Source organism: Rhinolophus sinicus, linkage group LG06 (genome assembly GCF_036562045.2).
Source record: "Rhinolophus sinicus isolate RSC01 linkage group LG06, ASM3656204v1, whole genome shotgun sequence".
NCBI lineage: Eukaryota > Metazoa > Chordata > Mammalia > Chiroptera > Rhinolophidae > Rhinolophus > Rhinolophus sinicus.
In genome coordinates, this window is record NC_133756.1 from 30423257 (window position 1) to 30446718 (window position 23462).

At 33.6% G+C, this 23462-nt stretch overlaps 1 protein-coding gene across 7 annotated transcripts in view; it reads left to right on the plus strand.

Annotated features, from left to right (window-relative positions):
- The window catches only part of ATG4C (autophagy related 4C cysteine peptidase), a 64309-nt gene that overhangs the window by 18928 nt on the left and 21919 nt on the right, over positions 1 to 23462 (plus strand). For all 7 annotated transcript variants that reach the window (XM_019731427.2, XM_019731407.2, XM_074334838.1 and 4 more), the window contains 6 exons: positions 1051 to 1194; positions 5755 to 5841; positions 13415 to 13648; positions 15474 to 15804; positions 17656 to 17726; positions 19288 to 19424. In XM_019731427.2, the coding sequence (XP_019586986.2) occupies positions 1119 to 1194; positions 5755 to 5841; positions 13415 to 13648; positions 15474 to 15804; positions 17656 to 17726; positions 19288 to 19424 (936 nt within the window). In that variant the 5' untranslated portion in view covers positions 1051 to 1118. The remainder of the gene's footprint in view (positions 1 to 1050; positions 1195 to 5754; positions 5842 to 13414; positions 13649 to 15473; positions 15805 to 17655; positions 17727 to 19287; positions 19425 to 23462) is intronic.

Genomic DNA, 23462 nt, shown 5'->3' on the forward strand with positions numbered 1-23462 from the left:
ATTCTGGTATTTCTGTTTGAAACCAGTTGCTCTTAGGATTAAGAAAATTCTTAGCATGGCCTACAAGGCCCGTATGCTCTAGCCTCTGTCTACCCCTATAGACATATTTCATGCCACTTTTTTTGGACTTTCTGTGCTTTTGTCACATTGGCTTTTTAAATTCTTCCAATGTACCATGTTTTCTCCTGCCTCAAATCTAATGGATAATTAGTAGGTTTTAATACATATTATAAAATGGAATGTCTACTGTTAGCGAAATGAATACATCAATACTTTTAAGTAGATATTTACAACCCTAAAAGGGTAATGTTCTGTGCAGCATTCTTTTCTTGAAAAGTAAACTGTCTGTGAATTATTGCAAAAAAGCTCAAGCATTTTCAGTTCTAATTTGTTCCTCCTTTAGATTGTATCACACAGCTCCTCAATTTTCCCTCAAGTCAGTTATAAAACAAACACCTATGAGCTACATTTGTTCTTATTTTAAAGTAAGAAAACATTTTCTGTTGTAAATTTAAGCCATTCTCTTTAACAAAAAAAAAGAAAAGACTGCAGTATTGAGATAGGAAGGAAGTGTACAAAATGCCTTAATTTAAAAAATAAAACAAAATAATTAGGTCTTATATGAAAGTAGTGGCTTAATCAATGTGAGTGGAAGCCTCCATTTTGAAGATAGTCATCATTTTTTATAAGATTTCAAATCACCTTCTCTAATTACAAATAAAACAAATCTTGGATATTTTCACAAGCACCAAAGCTGAGCTGTGTTACTAAGTTAACTTATTGGTTTTAATTGTGAGTACCTGGGTAAGATTATTGTTTGGTTTTGTGTGATAATTTGTAGATTTGGTATTAAATCTTGTAATTTAATAATAGTTTTGGTATTAAATCTTGTAATACAATTTTGTAATTAAAGTATTTATAGGCTATATTCTGTTTTGTAAAATGAGAAATTGGTTTGCTCATTTCGAGTTCAAATTTTATTTAATCACTTAAATAATTTAACAGGTATTATACCATATAATATGTACTTACTACTTCTTTTTCTTTTAGTCAGTACAAAAGATTAAATTCTACAGAAGAATGCAGTCAAGTGATGGCTTTTTCTTTAGAATTTGAATATGGAGGCCACAGGAACGGAAGAAGTTGACAAGCTAAAAACTAAATTTATATCTGCTTGGAACAACATGAAATACAGTAAGTATCATGATGTAAACATTGTATAAATCCAAAAGAATAATTGAAGAAGTGTCCATCTCCCTTAAGTCACTGACAACTGCTTCAGGTTTTTGTTGAATGAAATATTTCTGTAAGGAATGGAGATAAGAATATTTCCTGAAGAAAGAGCCAAATATCACTATAAACATTGCTTAGAAAGTCAAGCAAACTATGTGGTCCTTTTTTAAAAAAAAAACATTCCAAAGCAGATAGAATTTATTCAGGTGATGGTAATACTTTCATTTTGAGACTCAGTTTCAGGTAACCTCATGTATGAACCAGGAAGCAAGCAAAATAGACTTCTGAACAGACAATATAAAGTTCACACACTGACACCTAGGACTTTCTCCTAGAAGTACCCTCAGACCCTTATTTTTGGCCTAGTTACCCTTGGTTTGCAAACAAATGTAATAAGGATCATATGGTAGTTTTGAAGCCTACTTTAGATTAGAAACAATTGGAGATGAAGAAGCATGTTGTAAATAATTTATGTGCCTTCTCATTTAAGTTTCATATTTTTCTGAGATAGATATCTTTCTGAGATTTAAATCTCATATCTTTCTGAGGTATTCCTTTTTTTTTTTTATAAGTTAGAAAACTGAGATTAAGTGACACATTAAAGGTTACATATCTAGGTAAGTCTTAAAACTGGTATTTAAACCCAGTCTCTCTTGCTCCCCAGTCTTACTGTTTTCCAAATACAGTGAGCATAATTTAGGATTTTTTTTTATCAGTGTCAATATTATAATATGATGAAGATGGAACTCGAATGGCATAGCACTTAAGATTTAAAAGATATTGGACTTTACTTTCTTGAAAAAGTGTTTAATTTTTGCTTTCTTTTTTTCTCTCCCTTTATTGTCATTATTTTATGAGGTATGTAAACTTGACTTCCTTTTAAAATATTAATAAGTAAATCATCCTTCTGGGTGTGTCTGATTCTCCAGAAAATTATCATCTCTATATTTCTGTACTCTTTGGCTTGTTGCATCTGTGAAAGCCTTATTCGTGATTTTCATATCACTGACTTAATGGAATATAGGTTTTTATGGAACATTCTGTTTATGGTAGTTAGTCTCCAAAGATGGTTCTCAGTGAATCACATCTTGTGTTGTCTCTTTTTTTCTAATTGAATCTGGACTGTCCTGTGCCTCACATTAACCAATAGAAAGAAATAGAAATGAGGTTTATCAATTCTGGGCCTAGCCACTGAGAGGTATCTTCTGTGCTGTTTTGGAGCTCTCAACTGTCATACCGTGTTTCCCCGAAAATAAGACTGGGTCTTATATTAAGGTTTGCTCCAAAAGACGCATGACATCCAGGGGACGTCATCCTGAAAAATCATGTTAGGGCTTCTTTTCTGGTTAGGTCTTATTTTCGAGGAAATACAGTATAACCAGGTCAGGTACCCTGCAGGAGAAATCACAGGGAGAGGCCACATGAAGAAGAAAGACCTTGAGACTGCGTAAGAGAGAAGGGGCCAGCCAAGTCAGTGTCTCAGTTGAGCTTCTCTATCTCATTTCCATTACGTTAGAGACTCCAAGCACGATCAGTTGGAGAACTGCTCAGCTGAACCCAATCAACCCACAGAACTCTGTGATATAAGAAACAAAGTTGTTATTTCAAATTATTAAGTTTTAGAGCGGTTTGTTCGGAGTGGTAAATAGGAATAGATAACTGAAACACTGTCCTAGTTCATCTCTTAATTTTTTTTGTAATTGAGGGAAAATTAACAAAGTGCAATGAACAGATCTTAAATATACAATTTACAGCGTATGCCACATATATACACCTGTGAAACTAACAGAGAAAATTTCCTTCACCCCAGAAAGTTTCCTCATGCTTGGTTCTGGTCAGTGCTCCGCTCCTCAGACAATCACTGCCCTGTGTCAATTTATTGAATGGCTTGTTTTCCAGATTTACTTGCTTTTCTTAATCTATTTAGTTTTATTTAATTAGTTTCATTTAGAAATCATGACAACATTTAATTTATTTCTGTCCCACCTCCCTGCTGCTATAGATTGGAGGTAAAAAGCAGGAGAGATTGAAGAACAGAATAGAAATACAGAGGCTGCCAAAAATATGTATACACATTTTAAGAAAGGAAAAAACTGTATTAAAATTGTAATACTCAATACATACCAATAACCAAAGATGACTGCAAGTCGTGTATACATTTTTTTTGGCACCCCCTATATATTATTGAATGTGGAGAATTCGAAAGAATATATTCTCTTCAACATGTAAGAAGGACTTATTCATAATAATCCTTCCTATTCATGGCTCTTTCCTGTCTATGCCTAGGCTTTGTTATCCCACGCGTCTATGGATTCTATATCGTTCATTTCCCCCTCTCTCTGCACCATAGTTTCTTGGTTCAGCAGCAACAGCTGGGACAGAGATAGTGGCATATTTCTTACAGTGCTTTTATAAAGATAAAATGAAAACTGGTCAACTAAAACTAAATAATTAAAAGAAAATAAGAACATTCCATAGATTAGCCATTTGGCATATTGCTCTGATTCAGCTTTGACATGCTCGTGGAAAAAGAGAAAACAATGACTGGGCCTTGTGAGAAGCCCTGAGTCCTCTTATGCACCTAGCTTCCTGGAGTATTGCAGAAAGTTAGTCTGTTATGAGGGGTGAGGCCCTGCCAGGATCTGCCCAGGAAATAGAAAAGTAAGCGAGACTGTGCACCTCATGAATGATGGTTGAACTTTAAAGCACTATAAATCTGTGCTCGCGTAAGATGTGGACACTTGCAGTGCCTCAGGCTCTGACCAATTAGATTCACAACTTTTCTTTTCTTGAGGAAGGACTGGTGACTGGCAAGAGGGGGTGGGCAGAGGGGAAAGCATAGGGAAAAAAGGGAGATGTTTCTCCTTAAAGGTTGTTTCTTTTTATTCGAGGTTGTTTTTATGAAATTCTTAGGATTTGCTTTGGAAATACTGCCTTTTGGGTGGGGGAGGTTGTTACATACAGTTTTGGAGATTAGAATCATTCTGGTACGGTACTAATAATATTTCTAAGAGATAATGTCTGTAAAGCAGCTAGCCTAGTTACTGGTATACAACAGGTGGCCAGTAAATACTAAGTTCAGAGAAGAGAATCAGAGCGAGGTGGGAAAAGGAAAACATGGCTTCAACATGCATGTGTGAACCAGAGGAAGGAGGATTTAGATGAGCTGATATCAGGGAAGACATTTTTATCATGGAATAGTATGAGTCAAACAGCAAAGCCCACTTTGAGTATAGGTAGAAAATAGTGGAAAAGATAACTGAGAAGTTCCTAATAAATCTGGTAAATAATGAGTCACTGTGGATGGCTTTTGAGCAGAAGAGTGATCTAATCAAAGCTGAGCCACAGGGAGATGAACTTGGCAGTGATATGTGGCATGTGCTAGAGTGGGGAAAGACTGATGGCAGACAAACCCTTTGGAGTGTATTGCACTAATCCACGTGAAGCTTAATGAAAGCCTAATTAGTATATTTGACTTTCCATTGTTTCTTTTTCACCACAAAATTCAGATACTTGCATCATCTCTATTATAAATACATATTTTTATTTATTTGTTCTTTATATTTATTTGCATTGTAGTACTTTAGGGACCACTTTCATAAAAATCACTCATTTTAAATTTTGTAACAACTCGGTTAAATATAAATGGCAGGTAGTCTATTTAAGACTAACCCTAATTCTGTTGGCTCCCAATTTCAGATTCTTTCTATTTATATACTCTTGTATTTCAGGGGCTGCTTTTAAGCCAACCATTGGCAGTCAGGAATTTCATATATGTACTTTTCAGGAATGTGACGGGCAAGTGTTTTCTCAGGAAATTGAGAACTATTAATGAATGGCACCATAAAAAGCCACTACCTTTCAGACAAAAGGATACTTACTACCTTTCAGACATACAAGGTTTTGTAGGGAGAAAATCGGAAGATTTAGAGTTTGCAACTAAAGCTGGGGATTGGGCATTGGGAGGTGGAAAACTGAGATGAGGATGTCTGAAAGCTTTATATACCACTTTCAGAGATCCTCATTTGGTGAGCAAGATGGGGTTATAACAGATTGCCCTGGGAAATTTAAGAGATCAACTTTTATCATAAGCGTGCTCTTTTACCTAAATTACTTCCTGGGATATTCAAACCTTTTAATTGTCTAAGGTGGAAGGAAATACAAGAAATTGGTAACATTTGTTGTTTTTGGAAATAGAGGTTGGTGTTAGGGAAACTGGAGTAGAATTTGTACCTTTTAAATTTTATACCCTAAGAACATTATGACCTGTTTGAAAATAAATCACATTTTTTCTCTTATGTTCTTTAAGTGGACAGAATGTGGTTACAATACTTAACTATATTTGAAAGTAGTATAAATAACCTGTATTTCAGTTCATTGTCCAAATATTTTGCTACTCTTGCAAAAAATGCACCTCCATAGTTGAGAATTGATGAATTGAAATTAAGTAAAAGAAAATGCTCCTAGACTTCTAGTCTGTAATCCTTTCATTGCAAACAATTTTTCTCTTTTCTTGTTTAGGTTGGGTATTGAAAACAAAGACATATTTTAGTAGAAATTCTCCTGTATTATTGCTTGGAAAATGTTACCATTTTAAATATGAAGAAGGTAAGTGCTAAATTGGTAATGCATTTAAAATCTTTGTAGAAGATTATTTTATTTTTAGATTAATCTACTTTTGGCACATTTCTTTGTTTTTTTACTTTCAATTTTAAAATACTGCAGTTAAAGGCACATAACATAAAATGTATCATCTTAATCATTTTTAAGTTTAAGTTCAGTGGTATTAATACATTCTTCAGGTTGTGCTACCATTACCACCACTCATTTCCAGAACTCTTCATCCTGTACAACTGAAACTCTGTACCCATAAACAATAACTCTCATTCCTCCCTTTCTCTCAGCTCCTAACGACCATCGTTCTCCTTTTTATGCCTGTATTTTAGCATATTTTGTTTTTAGAAACTGTATTTTAAATGCCACATAATATACTGTCATATGGTTTGGGTTTCTTGCGAACTTATTGAGGACAGGATCATGCCATCTTTTGTTATATCCCACATAATTTTGGACTTTATAGTATGAGTGCTAAGTAAATATTATTTAAATTGATAGGTTAATATTTTTTATCAATTTCTCTGATGATAACTTTAAAGTATATGATAAGTAATTAAACGTATTACCTCAGTGAACCTAAAATAGTAAATTTTCCAATTCTTAAGGATGCTCCAATTTCTGAAATTACTGACTTTGATGTTTCTGAATGTCCACATATGCTCATCCTTTCAATAATGATCATATATTTTCTTGTCATAATTTATGTCACTATTGAGTGCCTATTATGTCGGCATTATGCTAAGCTCTTTGCGAAATGTCTTAGTTCTCACAACAAGCCTAGAAGGTAGATTAAAGTATCCCTGTCTTATGCGTGTGAAAGCAGGAGCTTAGAAATGTTAAATAATTTGTCCATAGTCACACAAGTCTTAAATGGCAGAGCTGAAATTTAAAGCAAGACCACGTCTCACTTTATTTATTTACTCATTTTTAATCAAAATTTAATTGACATACAATATTTTATTAATTTCAGGTGTACAACATAGTGATTTGACATTTTTATTCCTTAGGATGTGATCATCACAATAAGTCTAGAATAACTATCTATTACTATACAAAGTTATGATAATGACTATTTTCCCTATGCTGTGCGTTATATCCCTGTGACTTTTTGTTTTCCCCTAACTGGAGGTTTGTACCTCTTAGTCTCCTTGACCCTTTCACCCGCCCCCTTTCTCCCCCCATCTGCCCTCTGGCAACCAGCAGTTTCTTCTCTGTATCTGTGAGTCTGTGCCTATTTTGTTTCATTTGTTCATTTGTTTTGTTTTGTTTAGATTCCTCATGTATGTGAAATCATTTGTCGTTCTCTCTCTGACTGAATTTCATATAGCGTAATTCCCTCTAGGTCCTCTACGTTGTCGCAAGTGGCAAGGTTTCTTTCTTTTCATGCCTGAGTAATACTCAGTCGTATACATATACACCACAGCTTTTCTACCTTTTCTTATTCAGTCATCTATGTCTTGCTGTAATACTGGCGTTCTTTATGCTGTACCTCTTTGCTTGGTGTTGTGTGTATGAGTGTGTGTTTTGTGTATGTATGAATGTGTGTTACTGAGAGAGAGTCGGAGGGAGGGAGGGAGGGAGGGAGGGAGGGAGGGAGGGAGGGAGGGAGGGAGGAAGGTAGGGAGGGAGGGGCTGTGAGCATTTTACTCATTCTTGTTGACCTATTTTGGTATATCATTTATGGACAATTTTCTAAAATGTTGTAAGTGGCTTCTAATAATAACAGCGAACATCATGTATGTATAATATGCTAGGCAGGATTTGAAGTAATTTACATGTGTTAACTCATTGAGTCCTCAAAACATTCTTGAACGATGTGTATGAAGTTGATGGGGAAAGAAAGGCTGCATTTTAGGTGACTAGAATGGCACGGCAAAAGCACCAGCAATGAGGTATTAGGCGTCTATCTAGGAAACAGAGATGTCCAGTGTAGTTTTGGGGGGCGAGAATTCTGAAAAGGATCAAAGGAACATCTTGAATGCTATGCTGAAGAGTTAGGTCATTTGTTTACGGGCAGAGGAGAGCATGGATTTTGGGGTCAGACATATGTGGGTTTGAATTTTTGTTCTTTTTGCTTATTAGTTGTCACTTTAGACACGTTATTTAATCTCCCTAAGTATTAGTGACACTTATTTCACAGGTGTTTAGTGTTGTGCAAGGTATATGGAGGCATTGTACACTATATTATTATTTATGATACAAGGAATTTGTGAAAAAGTTATTAGAATTCCTTTTAAGAAAAGCACATATTTTGGAATAAATACTTTGAACAGATCCTTGTAGTGGGCACTTGATAGTCCTCAACTCAAGAGACGAAAAGTAAACGATGTCGGCGATCTGAAGACAACAAACAAGACGATTGTGTTTTGGACTAGGAGTGGGGCTATAGGGAAGGAGGAGGGTGTGGGGGTTGGGAAGGAGACAGGAGACAGAGCCAGAAAGGGGTGGAGGCTGCATGTCCATTGAGGTGTTTCCTTGTTGACATCCCCTGATCTCCAGTGAAGTCTGTTATGCTCATGTGGAGAATTAACAGAGATCCTGGGGCCACTTTTGGATTTCTGAATGTCACAGAATTTTTGGTTCACGTTTTCTGAGTTTTCAGAGAGATGTGGGTGGGGTACCCAGCTTCTTAACTACAGTGGTTATTGTTATTCTAGATTATTGAGCAACAAAATGCCACATTTCATTTAATTGTTCATTGATCACGTATTGAGTACATGCTGGCTAGGACATTGATCCTGCCCAGAGGAGCACATGATGATCATAACTAAATATATGAAATACCCAATAGTAGAAAGATAACTGATAGCAGTGTAGGCGAATGATCAGAAGTCAGTGTTTGCACATAATGGCTTTTTCTTCCTTGATTGCTTTAGAGCTATATATATATTTTAATCACTGGTTTGGAACAATTTGAGTATGATGAGTATTGGTGTAGTTTTATTCTTGTTTCTTGTACTTGGGTTTTGTTCAACTTTTTGGACCTGTTGGTTTATAGTTTTCATTGGATTTGAAATTTTTTCAGCCATGTTGTCTTCAAATAGTTTTTCTGTTCTCTCCTCTCTCTCCTACTGGGTCTCCAATTGCACATATATTAGCATGGATGAAATTGTGCCACAGCTCATTGTCACTACTGTTTTTTAAATTCTTTTTCCTCTTTTTTATTTTGGATAGTTCCTATTGCTATGTCCTCAAGTTCACCAATCTTTCACTCTTTTCCTTAGCAATGTCTAATCTACCATAAATCCCAGTCAGTATATTTTTCATCTTGAAGAGTATACTTTATCTATATACAAGTTCCATATTTTAAATCTTCCTTGTCTATACTTACCTTTTTGAACATATATTACATAGTTATAATAACATTTATGTCCTTGTTAATTCTAGAGTTTGTGTTAGTTCTGGGTCAATTTTGATTGATTGAGTGTTCTCATTTTGGCTTGTGTTTTCCTGCCTCTTTGCATACTTAGTGAGTCTTGATTGGTTGCCATCCATTGCGTTACTTACCTTGTTGGGTGCTCAATATTTTTGCATTCCTGCGAGTGTTGCATTGTGTGAATATGCCACACTTTATTTATCCATTTTATTCTTGGTGGGCATTGGATAGTTTTCAATTTAGGGCAATTATTAAGAGCCTTGATGTGATTGTTCTAGCACATATGCTTTAGTGAACAAACGTGTATAGATTTTCTTTCAGTACATATACTGAGAAATGTAATTGCTTGGTCATAGGGTATTCATATGTTCAGCCTCAGTATACACGTACTACTGTTTTACAAAATAGTTGTGCCAATTTATATTCCTATCAGGTGTGTATGAGAATTCTGCTTGCTCTTACCTCACCAATACTTAGTATTTTTCCCTTTTTATTAGAGCCATGTTTTTATTTTAATTTGCATTTCTCTGATAACTAATGAAAATGATCATGTTTTCATAAATATTTTTCTATTTGGATATGTCTTCTATTAGGTTATCTGTTTTCTCTTACTGATTCCTAGGTTTTCTTTATATTTTCTAGATATGAATCCCTTTTTTGGTATAGCTATAGGAAATGTCTTCTCCTATTTTTTCACTCCCTTTAATGTTATCTTTTGAAGAACACAGTTCTTAAATGTAATATAGCCTAGTTAATTTTTCTATCTCCTTAAATGGTTAGTGCCTTTTGTGTTCTGTTTAATAAATTTTTGCGTACTTTGGGATATGAAGATGTTTTCGCTAGTGTTCTGAATTTGTCATTTCTTTGTTTTTTCTCTCTGGTTGTTTTTAAGATTAGCTCTTTGTCTTGGTGTAGATTTCATTTTATTTTGCTTAGAATTCATATCTTTATTAAATTTGAAAAAATGTCAGCTACTGTTAATTATTGCTGTTCCCAATTTTTCCTATTCTTGCTCTGATAAATTCTGTGTCTCTGATAAATCTTTCTGTTAGGTTTTTCTCCATGTTTCTGAAATTCTTTGGTTTTTCATGTTTTCTATTACTTTGTCTCTCTGTGCTGTGTTCTGAGTAATTTCTTTAGTTCTTTCTCTGGTTCCTTGATTATTTCCTGAGCTGTGTATAATTTTCTGTTTAATTCTATACCAAGTTCCTGTTTTTAGTTGTTTTTCATTTCTAGTAGCTCTATTTGGTTTTCTTTCATATATGCCTGGTCAGTTTTCATAGTCTCTTTTCTATAAGTTGTCCAACTTTCAATACCTTTCTATATTTTTTAAACATACACATACTTATTTTATCCCATATCAGATAATTACAATGGCTGTACACTTTGAGGCTTTGTTTTGCAACTTGATTTACTTCTCATCATTTTTCATATTAGCTTGTTTAATGTGATATCTGATAGTGATAGTCAGCCTTGACTAAGCCCTCCGTACTACTAGCAATTCTCGCCTATTTCCTTAATCAACTTTCTTTCTCATTCTTTGTAGAAGTTCTTTCAGACATTCCCATTTTTCATAAAACTCTCAAGTGTCTCCTGTCATAAAAAACAAAAACAAAGCAAAACAAAATATAAAAAACAAACAAAACACCTTTCTCCTTTGGTTGCACATCTACCATGGACTGAACTCTGTGCTAGATGCTGAAGACTCATGGGTGCAGAAGATCAACATAGTCCTTCTCCTCTAGAGTACTTGAAATCTGCAGGGGAGGCAGATGTAGGTAAAAAACATTATACAGTCTCATGCCCCACATGACAATGTTTCAGTCAACGATGGACCACATATACACAGTGAGTGGTCCCATAAGATTATAACGGAGCTGAAACATTCCTATAGTGTAGTGACGTTGTAGCCATTGCAATAGTGTAGTGCAATTCATCACTCATGTGTTTGTGGTGGTGCTGGCATAAACAAACCTACTGAGCTGCCAGTCATATAAAAACACAGCACATACAATTACGTACAGTACATAATACTTGATAATAATGATAAACGACTGTGTTACTGGTTTATGTATTTACTATGCTATTACTTTATTATTTTAGAGTGCACTCTTAAAACTTAAAAAAGGGATCAAATATGCAGTGATGGAAAGAGAACTGACTCTAGGTGGTGAACACATAATGTGATATATAGATGATGTAATACAGAATTGTACACCTGAAATCTATGTAACTTTACTAACAATTGTCACCCTAGTAAACTTTAATTTTAAAAAAAGGAAAATAAAAACATCACATTTTAGCTCTAAAAAAAAAAAAGAAATGTAAAGAAAAGTTTGCTGTAAAACAGTATGCGGTGTTCCCACTGGCACCAACCTCATACATCTTGTATTTACTTTGTCTCTTGATTGCACTAGTTTTTCTTGCACTTGATTTAATCTCACGCATTGTTCTGTACAGTAACATGCTGTACAGACTTGTAACCTAGGAGCAATAGGCTGTACCTTTTAGCCTAGATGTGTACGTAGTAGGCTGTACCATCTAGGTTTGTGTAAGTGCACTGTTTGGTGTTTGCATAACTATTATACAAAATTGCCTAAAGACGCATTTCTAAGAATGTATCCCCATCAGGCGGCACATGACTGTAGATATAATTAAGATTGTGACAAAGGAAAGCCAATCAAATAGTGGAATAAGAGGGACAGTATTATAGTGGAAAGTCAGCAGAACAACAAAGTTATTTTAATATTAGCAGTTTTTCAATAATATTTAGAGTAAATATTTAGAGTAAATAGAGGAGACTAGATCTTGATACGTAATTAATTACTTCTTCTAAGTAGGAGACGAGGAGGTATATGTTTGACAAGCCACAGGATGAGGTGTGAGACTTATGCACTATTGTATTAGGTTGGTGCAAAAGTAATTGTGGGTTTTGCAATTTTTTTTAACCTTTTAAACCACAATTACTTTTGTACCAACCTAATACCAAATTTTAAACAAATCTAAATGTCTCTAAAGTGGAAATTTTGGACATATTTTTAGTGCCATGTTCAATTTCCAGGCATTTTTATTTGTAATTAGCTTCAAACTCTAATATTGAGAGAAATTCATTGATAATGGGGCAATGGCATTCATTCTTATTATGATCATTGAGACTATATGCTGCAACTTAGCTTCATTAAGCTGAATATATAGGAAGTTGGGTGATGGTTATTTTTTCAGAATGAGCTTGAAAAGGGATAGGTGCAGGAAGCAGAAGGAATAAAAGCATGATAAAACTTCTTGAACATCCTCTCGAAGGGTAGTGGAAATTGAACTCCTTGGAATTGAGAATTGTAGGCAGATTTATCTACCCACCATCCACCCACCCAAACCAACCAACATTTATTTGTATCTGCTCGTGCTAGGTAGGCACTGTGCTGCAGGCCGACGTTGTAAAGATTATTAAGACCCTCTCTCTCTGGCAGTAATCAAGGAATGTTAGTTCATTTTGAGCACTAGTGTTTTCTAAATTATTGGGCAAACAGTGACCATAGGTTTCGCATAGAAATTGTATTAGCGATAGTCAGTTTGGAAAAACCTTTAACAATGATATAAGTGAGTGGCAATAATTTTTTAAAAAATTATATTTCCATGTAAAAGGATAACTACATATTTAAGAATTTTATATTTTTGCTCTTTAGCTTGTTAGTTTTGATTTTATAATTTGAGTATAAATATTCATGACAGTGACACATGTGCACATTTTATTTGATTTTAAGAACTAGTTTATATACATGTTTACATATTGACAATCCTGATGTTATATTTGCAGATCTCATTTTAGTGAGTACTAATATCTATATCCTGAGCCAAATGAGGCAAAAAGAAAAGATATTTTTACATTATTCCCTCATAAGAGTTGATTATATTTAGAATACAGGAGATTATTATTAACAACACTATTACTGATAATACCTTATATTAGTGACTGCTAAAATGTATAAAAAACATTTCAGCATTCATTCTCATTTGATTTTCATAACAGCCTGATTAGGCAGGATAAGATTTATCTTCATTTAAATAGAAAAAAAGGATTAGAAAGATTGTGATATACTCTATGTCTTATGGACAGTAATGGGAACATAATACCATTATTGACATTTCTTAGCACTTATTTAGACTATAATTTACATTTTTATTTTGTAGATGAAAATAAACTGTTACCTGCAAGATCAGGTTGTACGATAGAAGATCACATAATTGCGGGAAATGTAGAAGAATTTCGTAAAGATTTTATTTCAAGAATATGGCTGACCTACAGAGAAGAATTTCCTCAAATAGAAGGCTCAGTTTTGACCACAGACTGTGGTTGGGGCTGTACATTAAGAACTGGCCAGATGCTGTTGGCTCAAGGACTCATACTACACTTTCTTGGTAGAGGTAAATCAAATCTCTGTTTTTGGGGGGCTGGGGGGTTGTTTTTTTAATTTGAACTCCAGCTTGCAAACTGCATAAAATATCCTGATGTTGATTTCTTGATTCCCTAATGTCTTCAAATTGAATGTCTTCAAATGGAATGTCTTCAAATTGAAACTAATTAGCATATTGCATCTGTATTGAATCGGGCCAGGTACGACTTATATGTAAACATTCATGATTCCCCTTTCAAAAATACAGGTTAAACGTACCTATTATTCTTGGCTACCACCACGAATTAAGTAAGTTCAACTGTTAGTAGCCTTGTTTTTGTTGTTGTTGTTATTTATTTCTTTTTGATTGAACTCTCTGGAATATCTCCAGTTCGGTAATTCCTGGGCAGGTCAATTGCAGTGACTTTAAGCAAGTAGTTAGCATTTTTTACATTATTTAAATGTTAAGTAATTTTACACTGGTTTATTTTCTTTCCGTATGTAGTTTAAAACTATTTTTATCCTTATAAGTATCATTATAGTCAGTTAAGTTGATTTGGCATATTTTTAATAAGATCATCATATTAATCTTTTAGACTCTTAAAAATGTCATTGATACCTTACTTACATCTATCTTTTTCTTTCTAATGTGCCACCTTTATTACTATTTCTATTAGTCAATTTTTTATAATGTGTGTATTTGTAGGAGAATTTTAAATATTTAGTAACCTTTCTATAGGGATTATTGATGAGATCATATAAAGAGAATGTTTATTCACAAGTGGTGTGGATAATGCAAGGAAAAAGAATTGAAATATTTTTCATAATCCTGACTAGATGTCTAAATCTGTGACTCATTTTGTTGACTTAAAATTACATGTATGTTTTGGGACTGTCTTGTTATTAAAAACAATGAAGTTGGTGAAATAGTTAACTTTTTTGAGATCTTTGATTTTTAATGATTTCATATGTTAACTTTTCATTTACTAGATAATTGATATTATTCCTTAAACAATGATTATGTTATTCTGAAAGGATTGTATGACAAAAACCATTTTGAAAAGACATTTAACACTTCCATTGTCAGACTTCTATTTTACCATATAATCAAAACAAAATCCACTTTCTGAAGTTATTCTCTTATGAATACTTTTAACATCAGTGAATGTTTATTATGCCTTTGGGTGGTCCAGACTAGATGTCTGATAAGCAGTACTAGTAATAGAATGCAAAATCTTTCCTCCATCTCAGCACTGTCAAAGGAAAGAAAAGAAAGAAAAAGCATATTTCAGAATTGTCCATTTGTACCTGAGTTTACTGTTTTTTTCTTTCTGTTTTTTTCTGTCTTTCATTTTGGTAATTTTTTTCATGTTTACATGTAATATATTCCTATTTTAGAAATTTTAGAAACTATAGAAGAGTCCACAGAGAATCATATTACCACTCAAAAGTAAACATGATATATTGGCTTATTTTCTCTGCTCATACCTTTACTTACTTTTTAAAGCAGCTTTATTGAGATATAATCTATATATCATAAATTCTCTCAGTTAAAATGAATGATTTAATGGGTTTTAGTATATTTACAGAGTTCTGTGACCATCACCATAATCTAATTTTAGGACATTTTCGTCATCCCCAAAAGAAACCTTATACCTGTTAGTATTTATTCCCAATACGCTCCCTCCCCCCATATGCAATCATTACACTTTCTTTCTCTGTAAATTTGCCTCTTTCTGAGTTCACTGTTTTAATTTAGTAACTCATATGAGTTTGAAGGTTACATACTTATTTTAGTAGAATTGTTAGTGTAACTATTTAAGACATCTGAACACCTTGCTTTGGAACTACTATAGCTTGGACCTGGCCTGATGCTTTGAACATTGAAAATTCAGACTCTGAATCATGGACTTCCCACACTGTAAAAAAATTCACTGCATCATTTGAAGCATCGCTTTCAGGGGAAAGAGAACTCAAAACCCCAACAATTTCTCTGAAGGAAACAATTGGGAGATATTCTGATGATCATGAAATGCGAAATGAAATTTATCACAGGAAAATCGTCTCTTGGTTTGGTGATTCCCCCTTGGCTCTCTTTGGCTTACATCAACTAATAGAATATGGAAAGAAGTCTGGGAAAAAAGCTGGAGATTGGTATGGACCGGCTGTGGTTGCTCACATTTTAAGGTAAAATTGTTTTAAAATCTTTCACTTTATGACAGAGATCTGTTCTTAGGCTCAGAGATACTGATTTTTGCTGTTTGTCTATGTAATTAGAACTTTTAAAGTCTAATTGTATGAGACTATTCATAAAGGAGCTTTAATTTGCTAATAGGGAGAAAACAAGACATTTTGCAACTCTAATTACATTTAATTTGTCTACTGACAAATTTTTCTTCTTTTGCTCACAGATGTAAATAAACATCCAAGATCTTTTTCTAACCAGGTTTTCATTCGACTACCTTATTGAAATTTTCTACAAACTAACATCTCTTTCAACCTTGGAACATTACAGGTTTTTTTTAGGTTTTTTTTTACTAGTATAACCTGGGGGCTGTAATGTACTGATAGTGTAATGAAATGTCAAGAGCTAAAATTGATGTTTCCAGCATTTCTTTGCACACATCAAATTCTTGCGAACTGTAAATGTATGGAACTATTAATATTATAATTATATCATAGTAAAAGTAAAGAGTCTGTGACATTCAGAGTAGTTAGAGAAAAGTCAAAAGTCAGATTTCACTATACCTCATCTTTTTTTTATGTGCCATTTATTTGGATTCTACTTAAGTTTTCTTTAAAAAAAATTGTCTTATTTGTTGTTTGTCCCATTGTTATAAACTGAATCATTAGTATGTCATCCAAGTATAGTATGTTGTAAATTTACTCCATTTAGAATCATATAAATTTGAAATTATTACAAAGTTTTTTGCATACTGTATTAAATTGCTTTTAGATTTTATAGGCCAGAGGCTTACAATTGAAAAAGTATTTGCATAATGTTATTAAACGGATTGGTAATAATAATATCAAGTCCAGCTTGGGATGACATGTATAAAAGCATAGTTTCTACTCTTCAAAATGTTATGTTTTATGGCTCAGGAATCAGAAAGCTTTTCTTGTAAAAGATCTGATAATAAATGTTTTAGGCTTTGCAGGTCTTATAAGGGCTCTATTGCCCATTTGTCTTTTTCTTTCTTTTCCTTTTTCAAAAATAATCCTTTAAAATTGTGGAAACCATTCTTAGCTTGCAGGCTGTAAAAAAACAGGCCACAGGTCATATTTGGCCTGTGGGCCATAGGTTGCCAATCCTTCTTCTGTACTAACACATATAAACATGCATAATAAGACATGTTAAGTGAAAAAAATTATAAAATGAAAATATTCATATTTCCATAATTTATGTAATTTCCTTCTGCAGATATTGTCATGATTTTCTTCATATCATGTGCAGTGTTGAGAATGTTATGCTTAGAAATATTTTTCAATTTACAGTGTTACTTGCAAAATTCTGAGACGTGAAATTAGGAAATTCATTTGTTCAGGTCATACAGGTTTTTCAATGAAGGAATAAAAGTTATGCTATCGTTTAAAGAAAACAAAAAACAAAACTTTTGTAAGTGTACCAGAAGACAATCAAACAGTAATTCACAGTAATGTAAGTTCATATGAAGCAAACCTTGAAGCATATTTTAATACCATTGGTTAGAAAACATTTAATATAGCCAGGTGAATGGTTGAGAGAAACTATATTGAGAGGGGCAGGGTTTATAGCTTTATACCCAAGTGTTTTTTTTTTCTTAACATATTTTGTAACTTAAGTTTTAATGTTCTTTGAATAATTTAGTGTAATATTCAACTTTGAAAAAATTGGCGTGATTTCTGATACCATTTAGATGATAGTTTCAAAAGCTGACACTATAGGTTAAAAAGCAATGTCAGGAAAATGATGGCTTTCTTTCCTCTTAAATTAAATCTTTAGTTATCAACGGGAAATATTAGTTAGGATTTTAAAGAATGATGCTTATTGTTTTTTAGAAAAGCAGTTGAAGAAGCAAGACACCCTGATTTACAAGGAATAACTATTTATGTTGCGCAAGATTGTACAGGTAAGGAATGTATATAATTCTAATTTTTATCTGTTTATTTGGTCAGACTTCTCATGTATTTAGTTTATCTCAATTATATTCTAAATGATTATGAAGTCAGGGACCACATCTTACACATTTTTGATCCTACATAGCACCTTATACTTAGCAGACATTTATTAAATATTCCTTGATATACTATGAATTATTAGTTGCGATATTAAAATACATTCCTAAAGAAAATTCCGTCTACCTCCTGTCCATTCCTTCAGTGTCCTTTGCTGATTTTTTCTTATCTCCCTGTTCTCTAAAATCATTGGTATGTTGTGCTCATCTCTTTTTCTGTGTACACGGATTCAAATTCACCCAGGCTCATGGCTTTTCAGTACCATCTGTTTGTTGTCAACTCCCAAACTTATAGGTCCACCCTCTCCCCAAATCCACGCTTTTATATCTGTAACTGCCTACTCATCCTCCCTGCTTGCATGTCTAAAAGATATCTCAAACTTAGCATGTCTAAAACTGAATTCCCAATCCCCCTCCTGTATTTTCCCCTCTTACAGTCTTCTATGTCTTTGTAAATGGCAGCTTTCTTACTCTGTTTATACCAAAATCATTCAAATCACCCACGGTTCCTTTTTTCCCCCCTCTCATATCTTACATTTAATATATCAGGGAGTTCTTTGTTTTCATACTGATCACTTTTCACTCACTCTGTATGACCATCCCATCACCATTCCCTTTCTTCATGATTACTGCCTTTGTTCAAGCCACCATCATCTCTTGCTGGATTATTGCAGTGGCTTTCTCTTACCCCTATGATATGTTACCAATACAGGAACCAGACAAGTGAAGTGTAAACCAGATCAGGGATTCCCTTCTTAAAAAAAACTTTCCAATAGCTTTCCATTTCACAAAGTAAAAACTGAAGTCTTCACAATGGCCTTTAAAAGTTCACATAATCTGTCTTCATTCTCCACCAATCTGCAACTTTATCTCTTTACCTCATTTTCTACTACTGTACCCCTTGATCACTTCCATTCAGAGGCACTGGCCTCTTGTTCCTGGAATATGCTAGCTGTGCTTCTGCTTTAAGGCATTTGCACTGGTGATCTTTCTACTGCAATGCTCTTCTCCCAGGTAGCTGCAGTACTTGGTTTCTTACTTTCTTTAAGTCTTGACTTAAATGTTAGTTTCTCATAAAACCTTGCCTACCACTTTACTTAAAATTGCCTCCCCTCTCAGCATTTCCTATCCATCTTTCTCCCTGTTTTTCTTCGAATCACCATCTGGTGTGTCTTATATTTTATTTATTTACTGTCCATTTCCTTTTATTAGAGTGTATGCTCTCTGAGGGCAGGGATTTTTCTCCGTTTTGCTCACTACTGAAGACCCAGTGCCATATAGTAGCAACTCAGTGAGCATCTATTCAATGCATAAATGGAGTAGGCATTTGTAACTCGTTGAGATCTTGATAGCGATGTCAGAGATAAGACGACTGACCAGTGTGGGAGAAATTAGGGTAAATGTGTTTCTGTAATTTTTGTAAAATTTAATGCATGTTCATTTTGGTTTTTTTCAGTTTACAGTTCTGATGTAATTGATAAACAGTGTGCTTCCATGGCCTCTGATAATACAGATGACAAAGCTGTTATTATTCTTGTTCCTGTTCGACTTGGTGGAGAAAGAACCAACACCGATTACTTAGATTTTGTAAAGGTAGGAACTGAGAGCTCAATTTTTTAAGGCAATGCTAGCTTATATGAAAATTACAGATTTGCAGTACTTTTTCTATTAAATGAGTAGTGATGATTTTATAGTTGTTTGATTATAAGGTTGACATTAGGATTTTAAATTTCAGTAGTACCAGATCAGATGTGATTTGAAGAGTACAGTGTTCTATGACAAAAGGAAAAGACTTATTCTTTGTAGCTAATTAAGGAGACACAGATGCAGCAAAAATCATAATTTGTCTACAGTTCCCATTATCTTTATTTGTGATTTTTAAAAAAGTATGTACCTTTGTTTATTCATAAAACCCACATTAAACTATATTGAGTAATTATTGAAACAAACTGACTTTTCTATTACTGCTGCATTCTCAGTTTGTTTCCTGTGCCACCATAAGGTCAATAAGAAGTTAGAATGATTATTTATATAGATAGAAATGATGAAGATGGTGTGGGGGAGGTTCCAACTTTGTTTTCTTCATATTAACCAGTTAAAAATCTGTTCTCTTTCAGAATACACAATTCTCTTTTTTAAAAGAACCTGTCTAATTATGTTATCTTGTTTTGGGCACCAAGACATTCAGTTGTCACAAAACTTTAACTTTTGAAATAATTAGTTTCTGGTTAAGATGATAGTATTTATATTGTTTTCATATTTTTAATAAAAATTCTCATTTTTTTCAAGGCCAGAGATGGAATTCCTTTTTAAATGGAGTGTTAGTGGATATAGTAATCTTGAAATAAAGTCTAGGTTTGTCTTTTATGATTCAGTAACAATTTGTTCCCCACATGAAGCATTAATCCCATATTGTGGTCCCTACGTATCTGGTGGAAAATATATCCACAGGCTAAATTGTGCTGATTCTAAAAATCTAGAGTACTTGTTTTCAATACATAGCACATGGAAGTCTTCTAGCTGGTATATTGACTTCTAGTAATAGTTGTTAAAATTTTGCAGGCACATTTGTTACTAATAATACCAATACTATAATATTTATATTGTTAATGTATGAATCCTCTAGATAGCAATGGGGTTTTGATTTTGAACATATGGGTTCTTTATTAGTGTTATTGGTGCAATGTAAGAAGTCCCAAACCATTTCATGTAGAGAATCCATTGAAGGTTTCAGACTTGTGGCAAGTTGTCACGGCTTAGTAGGTTCTAACCAAATCTGAACTGGATTCCCTCTACCTTTTCTACTACCATGAGATTAGAAAATGAGGCAACCTTGGAACTGACTCTTTTAGCCAAAACCTATTGCTTGTGCAAAGGGCTGCAGATGGCTTTGAGGCGTTTTCCATCTGGCTGAGGTCTTTGCTGTTTGGTGGTATTGATGGTATTTATCAGATGGCAGACTGCCTAATGCTCTTGAGTGATTCATTGGAGCCTGAATTGTGGTGAAATGAGCCATGATTAGCTGTTAAAGTGATCCTCAGTTACCTAGGTATAGGAGTTGCTCAACAAGTACTTGCTGACGTTAATATTTGTATGACATTTGCACTACAGATTTATCTCATTTGCCCTCACAATAGCTAGGAACTAGATTGTCTTTACAAAACAGAAAAGACAGAGAGAAGTGAAGTGATATGTTCAAGTTTAGATAGCAAATTGGTAGCAGAGACTAAAACTTTTGTTTTTAATATTTTCCTTAAAAATATGGACTTTTAAAAAAGGTAACATTTGTTTCAGCTTCTACTAATTTAATTTACACTATAGTCCACTAAAATGAAAGAGCAGTGACTATTGAGACAGTTTACTTTTTCATTTATCAGGTAAAATTAGCTGAGTGAAGTAGATTATATACTGCTAGGTGTTATGCCGGGTCAGGGATTGGGTCAAAAGCCAAAATGAGAGCATGTAAAGAATTATTCACTTAGAAGTGAAAATATAGTGTGTCTGACAGCCCAAAAAGAAAAATAAACGTCTTCTTCTCCCTCTTCTTCCTCTTCTGTTTCCCCTTCCTCTTCCTCTTCTCTCTCCACCTTCGCCACCTTCATCTCTACCCCATGCCTCGCTCTCCTTCTTCCCTCCCCCACTGTTTCCTCCTCTGTCTTCGACAGCAGTTGTATTTTTCCCTGCCAAACCGTTGTATATAATACTCTCTAAAATTCACCATTCAGTTGTATTTTTCAAATTTATTAATCAAGGTAATTCCACAGTATTTCAGAGATGGTACCTTCTCCTGCTACATTTTGTGAGAAGAAAGAAATCTGGTGTTGTGCTTTACCAGCCCTTCCCGCAGGAAGTTTATTTATTTATTTATAGCTTTTTAAAGGACCTGGAATGAGGAGAATCCAATATGTTCTCTTTCTTCAGCAAGACAAATTAGGACTTTCCTTTTTGACTGATTACTTCAGTCTTATTTATTGCTTCATGGATACAGCTCAATAAATACTCACCAGTAGATAACTGTGAAGAAGCTTTTTTAGGAACTGAAAAGTGTTTCAAGTTTCCAAAGATACAGCCTTTTATATGTAATGGCATTCCAGCTCCTAATCTGCTTCTAAGTGTTTATTGCTAAATCTGCGATAGTCCGTCGCAAAGGAAATATAGATGTCAAGAACCAAAGTCTTTCTTCCATTACTTGGAATCATTCTTCTTCTGAGGAGAATCAGTCCTGACTCTTGCAATATATTTTTTTCTTTCTTTTCTCTTCTTTGAGGGACTTAGAACTTTCATTTCCTCGTGGGGCCCTATGTCATACACATTGTGTTTCAGCTGATCAGATTACCTCACTATCTAATTGTGTTAAGGATTTTTATTTAGGGGGAAAGCAATAGACTCATTTATGGTAAATATCTTTATTATCAAGTGTGTTTTTTCTTTTTGTTTAATAATTTAATCTTATTTTTTAGTTAGCTCTAAAATTTTAATCTAATATGCCTTCTCTATTTTTTCTGTTGCTGTTCTCCTTTCTGAAAAAAACCTCTATATTTTCACAAAACTAAAAATATACAGAGCCGTTTTTTAGAAGGTTATTTATAACAGTGAGAACCTGAAAACAATTTAAATATTCATAATGGGGGTTTTAAAGCACATTTTGTTACCTTCATAAAATAGACTATTTTAGTCATTAATATAATATAATATAAAATATAACATAGATCGATACTTATTGATAGGAAATATTTATGATGTAAATGACAAAATTTACAACAGTGTACATTGTATGATGCCACATATATAAAATTGTGTTTGTAAATCTATAGATGAAGATAGGTGATATAGATATATGTTAACGAGGTTTTCTCCCAGATCTTATGATGAGCTCTGAGTATTGAGATGTTGGGAAATTTTTATTGTGTGTTGTTATTACAACAACCACATACTACTTTTGAAAAAAATAATTAAGCTTAAACGGCTATGGTTTGATTACTTGTTAAAGGAATGAAAAGCATTTGTTTATGTATTCTTTATTTTTATATCTTCTGGATTTCAAAACATCCTGTCATTTATGAGAAGGAAAGTTTAACTATTGTTTAATACTTTGGAAGATTCATAACATACACTTTATCATTATTAGTGTTTTCTAACAATGTATACTAAAATGAATGCAAGAACTATTGACAAGACATGAATTGATTCCACTGGACATGTTTTTAATGACATGCTTTTTTTAAAGGTATAGAGTTATTTGGCCCAGCTTAAATAGAGCTCTGCTTAGAATAGATGCTGAGGGGCATACTAAATAATTTATTGAGGTATCCCTGATATTTTATGATTAGTAAAATAAATCAATTTTAAATACAATAGTAATTATTATTTTCCTTGGATTAAAATGTTTTCATTAATCTTTATATTTATTCCAAATGAGGTAGCATAAAAAAAAAATCTGTCAAATAAAATGCCATCGAGATGGTATTTAGTTTGGATTCTAAGACTCAAAGGTTCAATGAAAACAGTAACAAGTTCAAAGAACTATTTGTAGCATTTCAAAAAGCCTGGTGAGAATACTACATTGGTCACAGTAAGGCTGCTCCAGCAACTGAAAGGCCAGGTGTTGGGCTTTGGCAGGAATTTTATTGC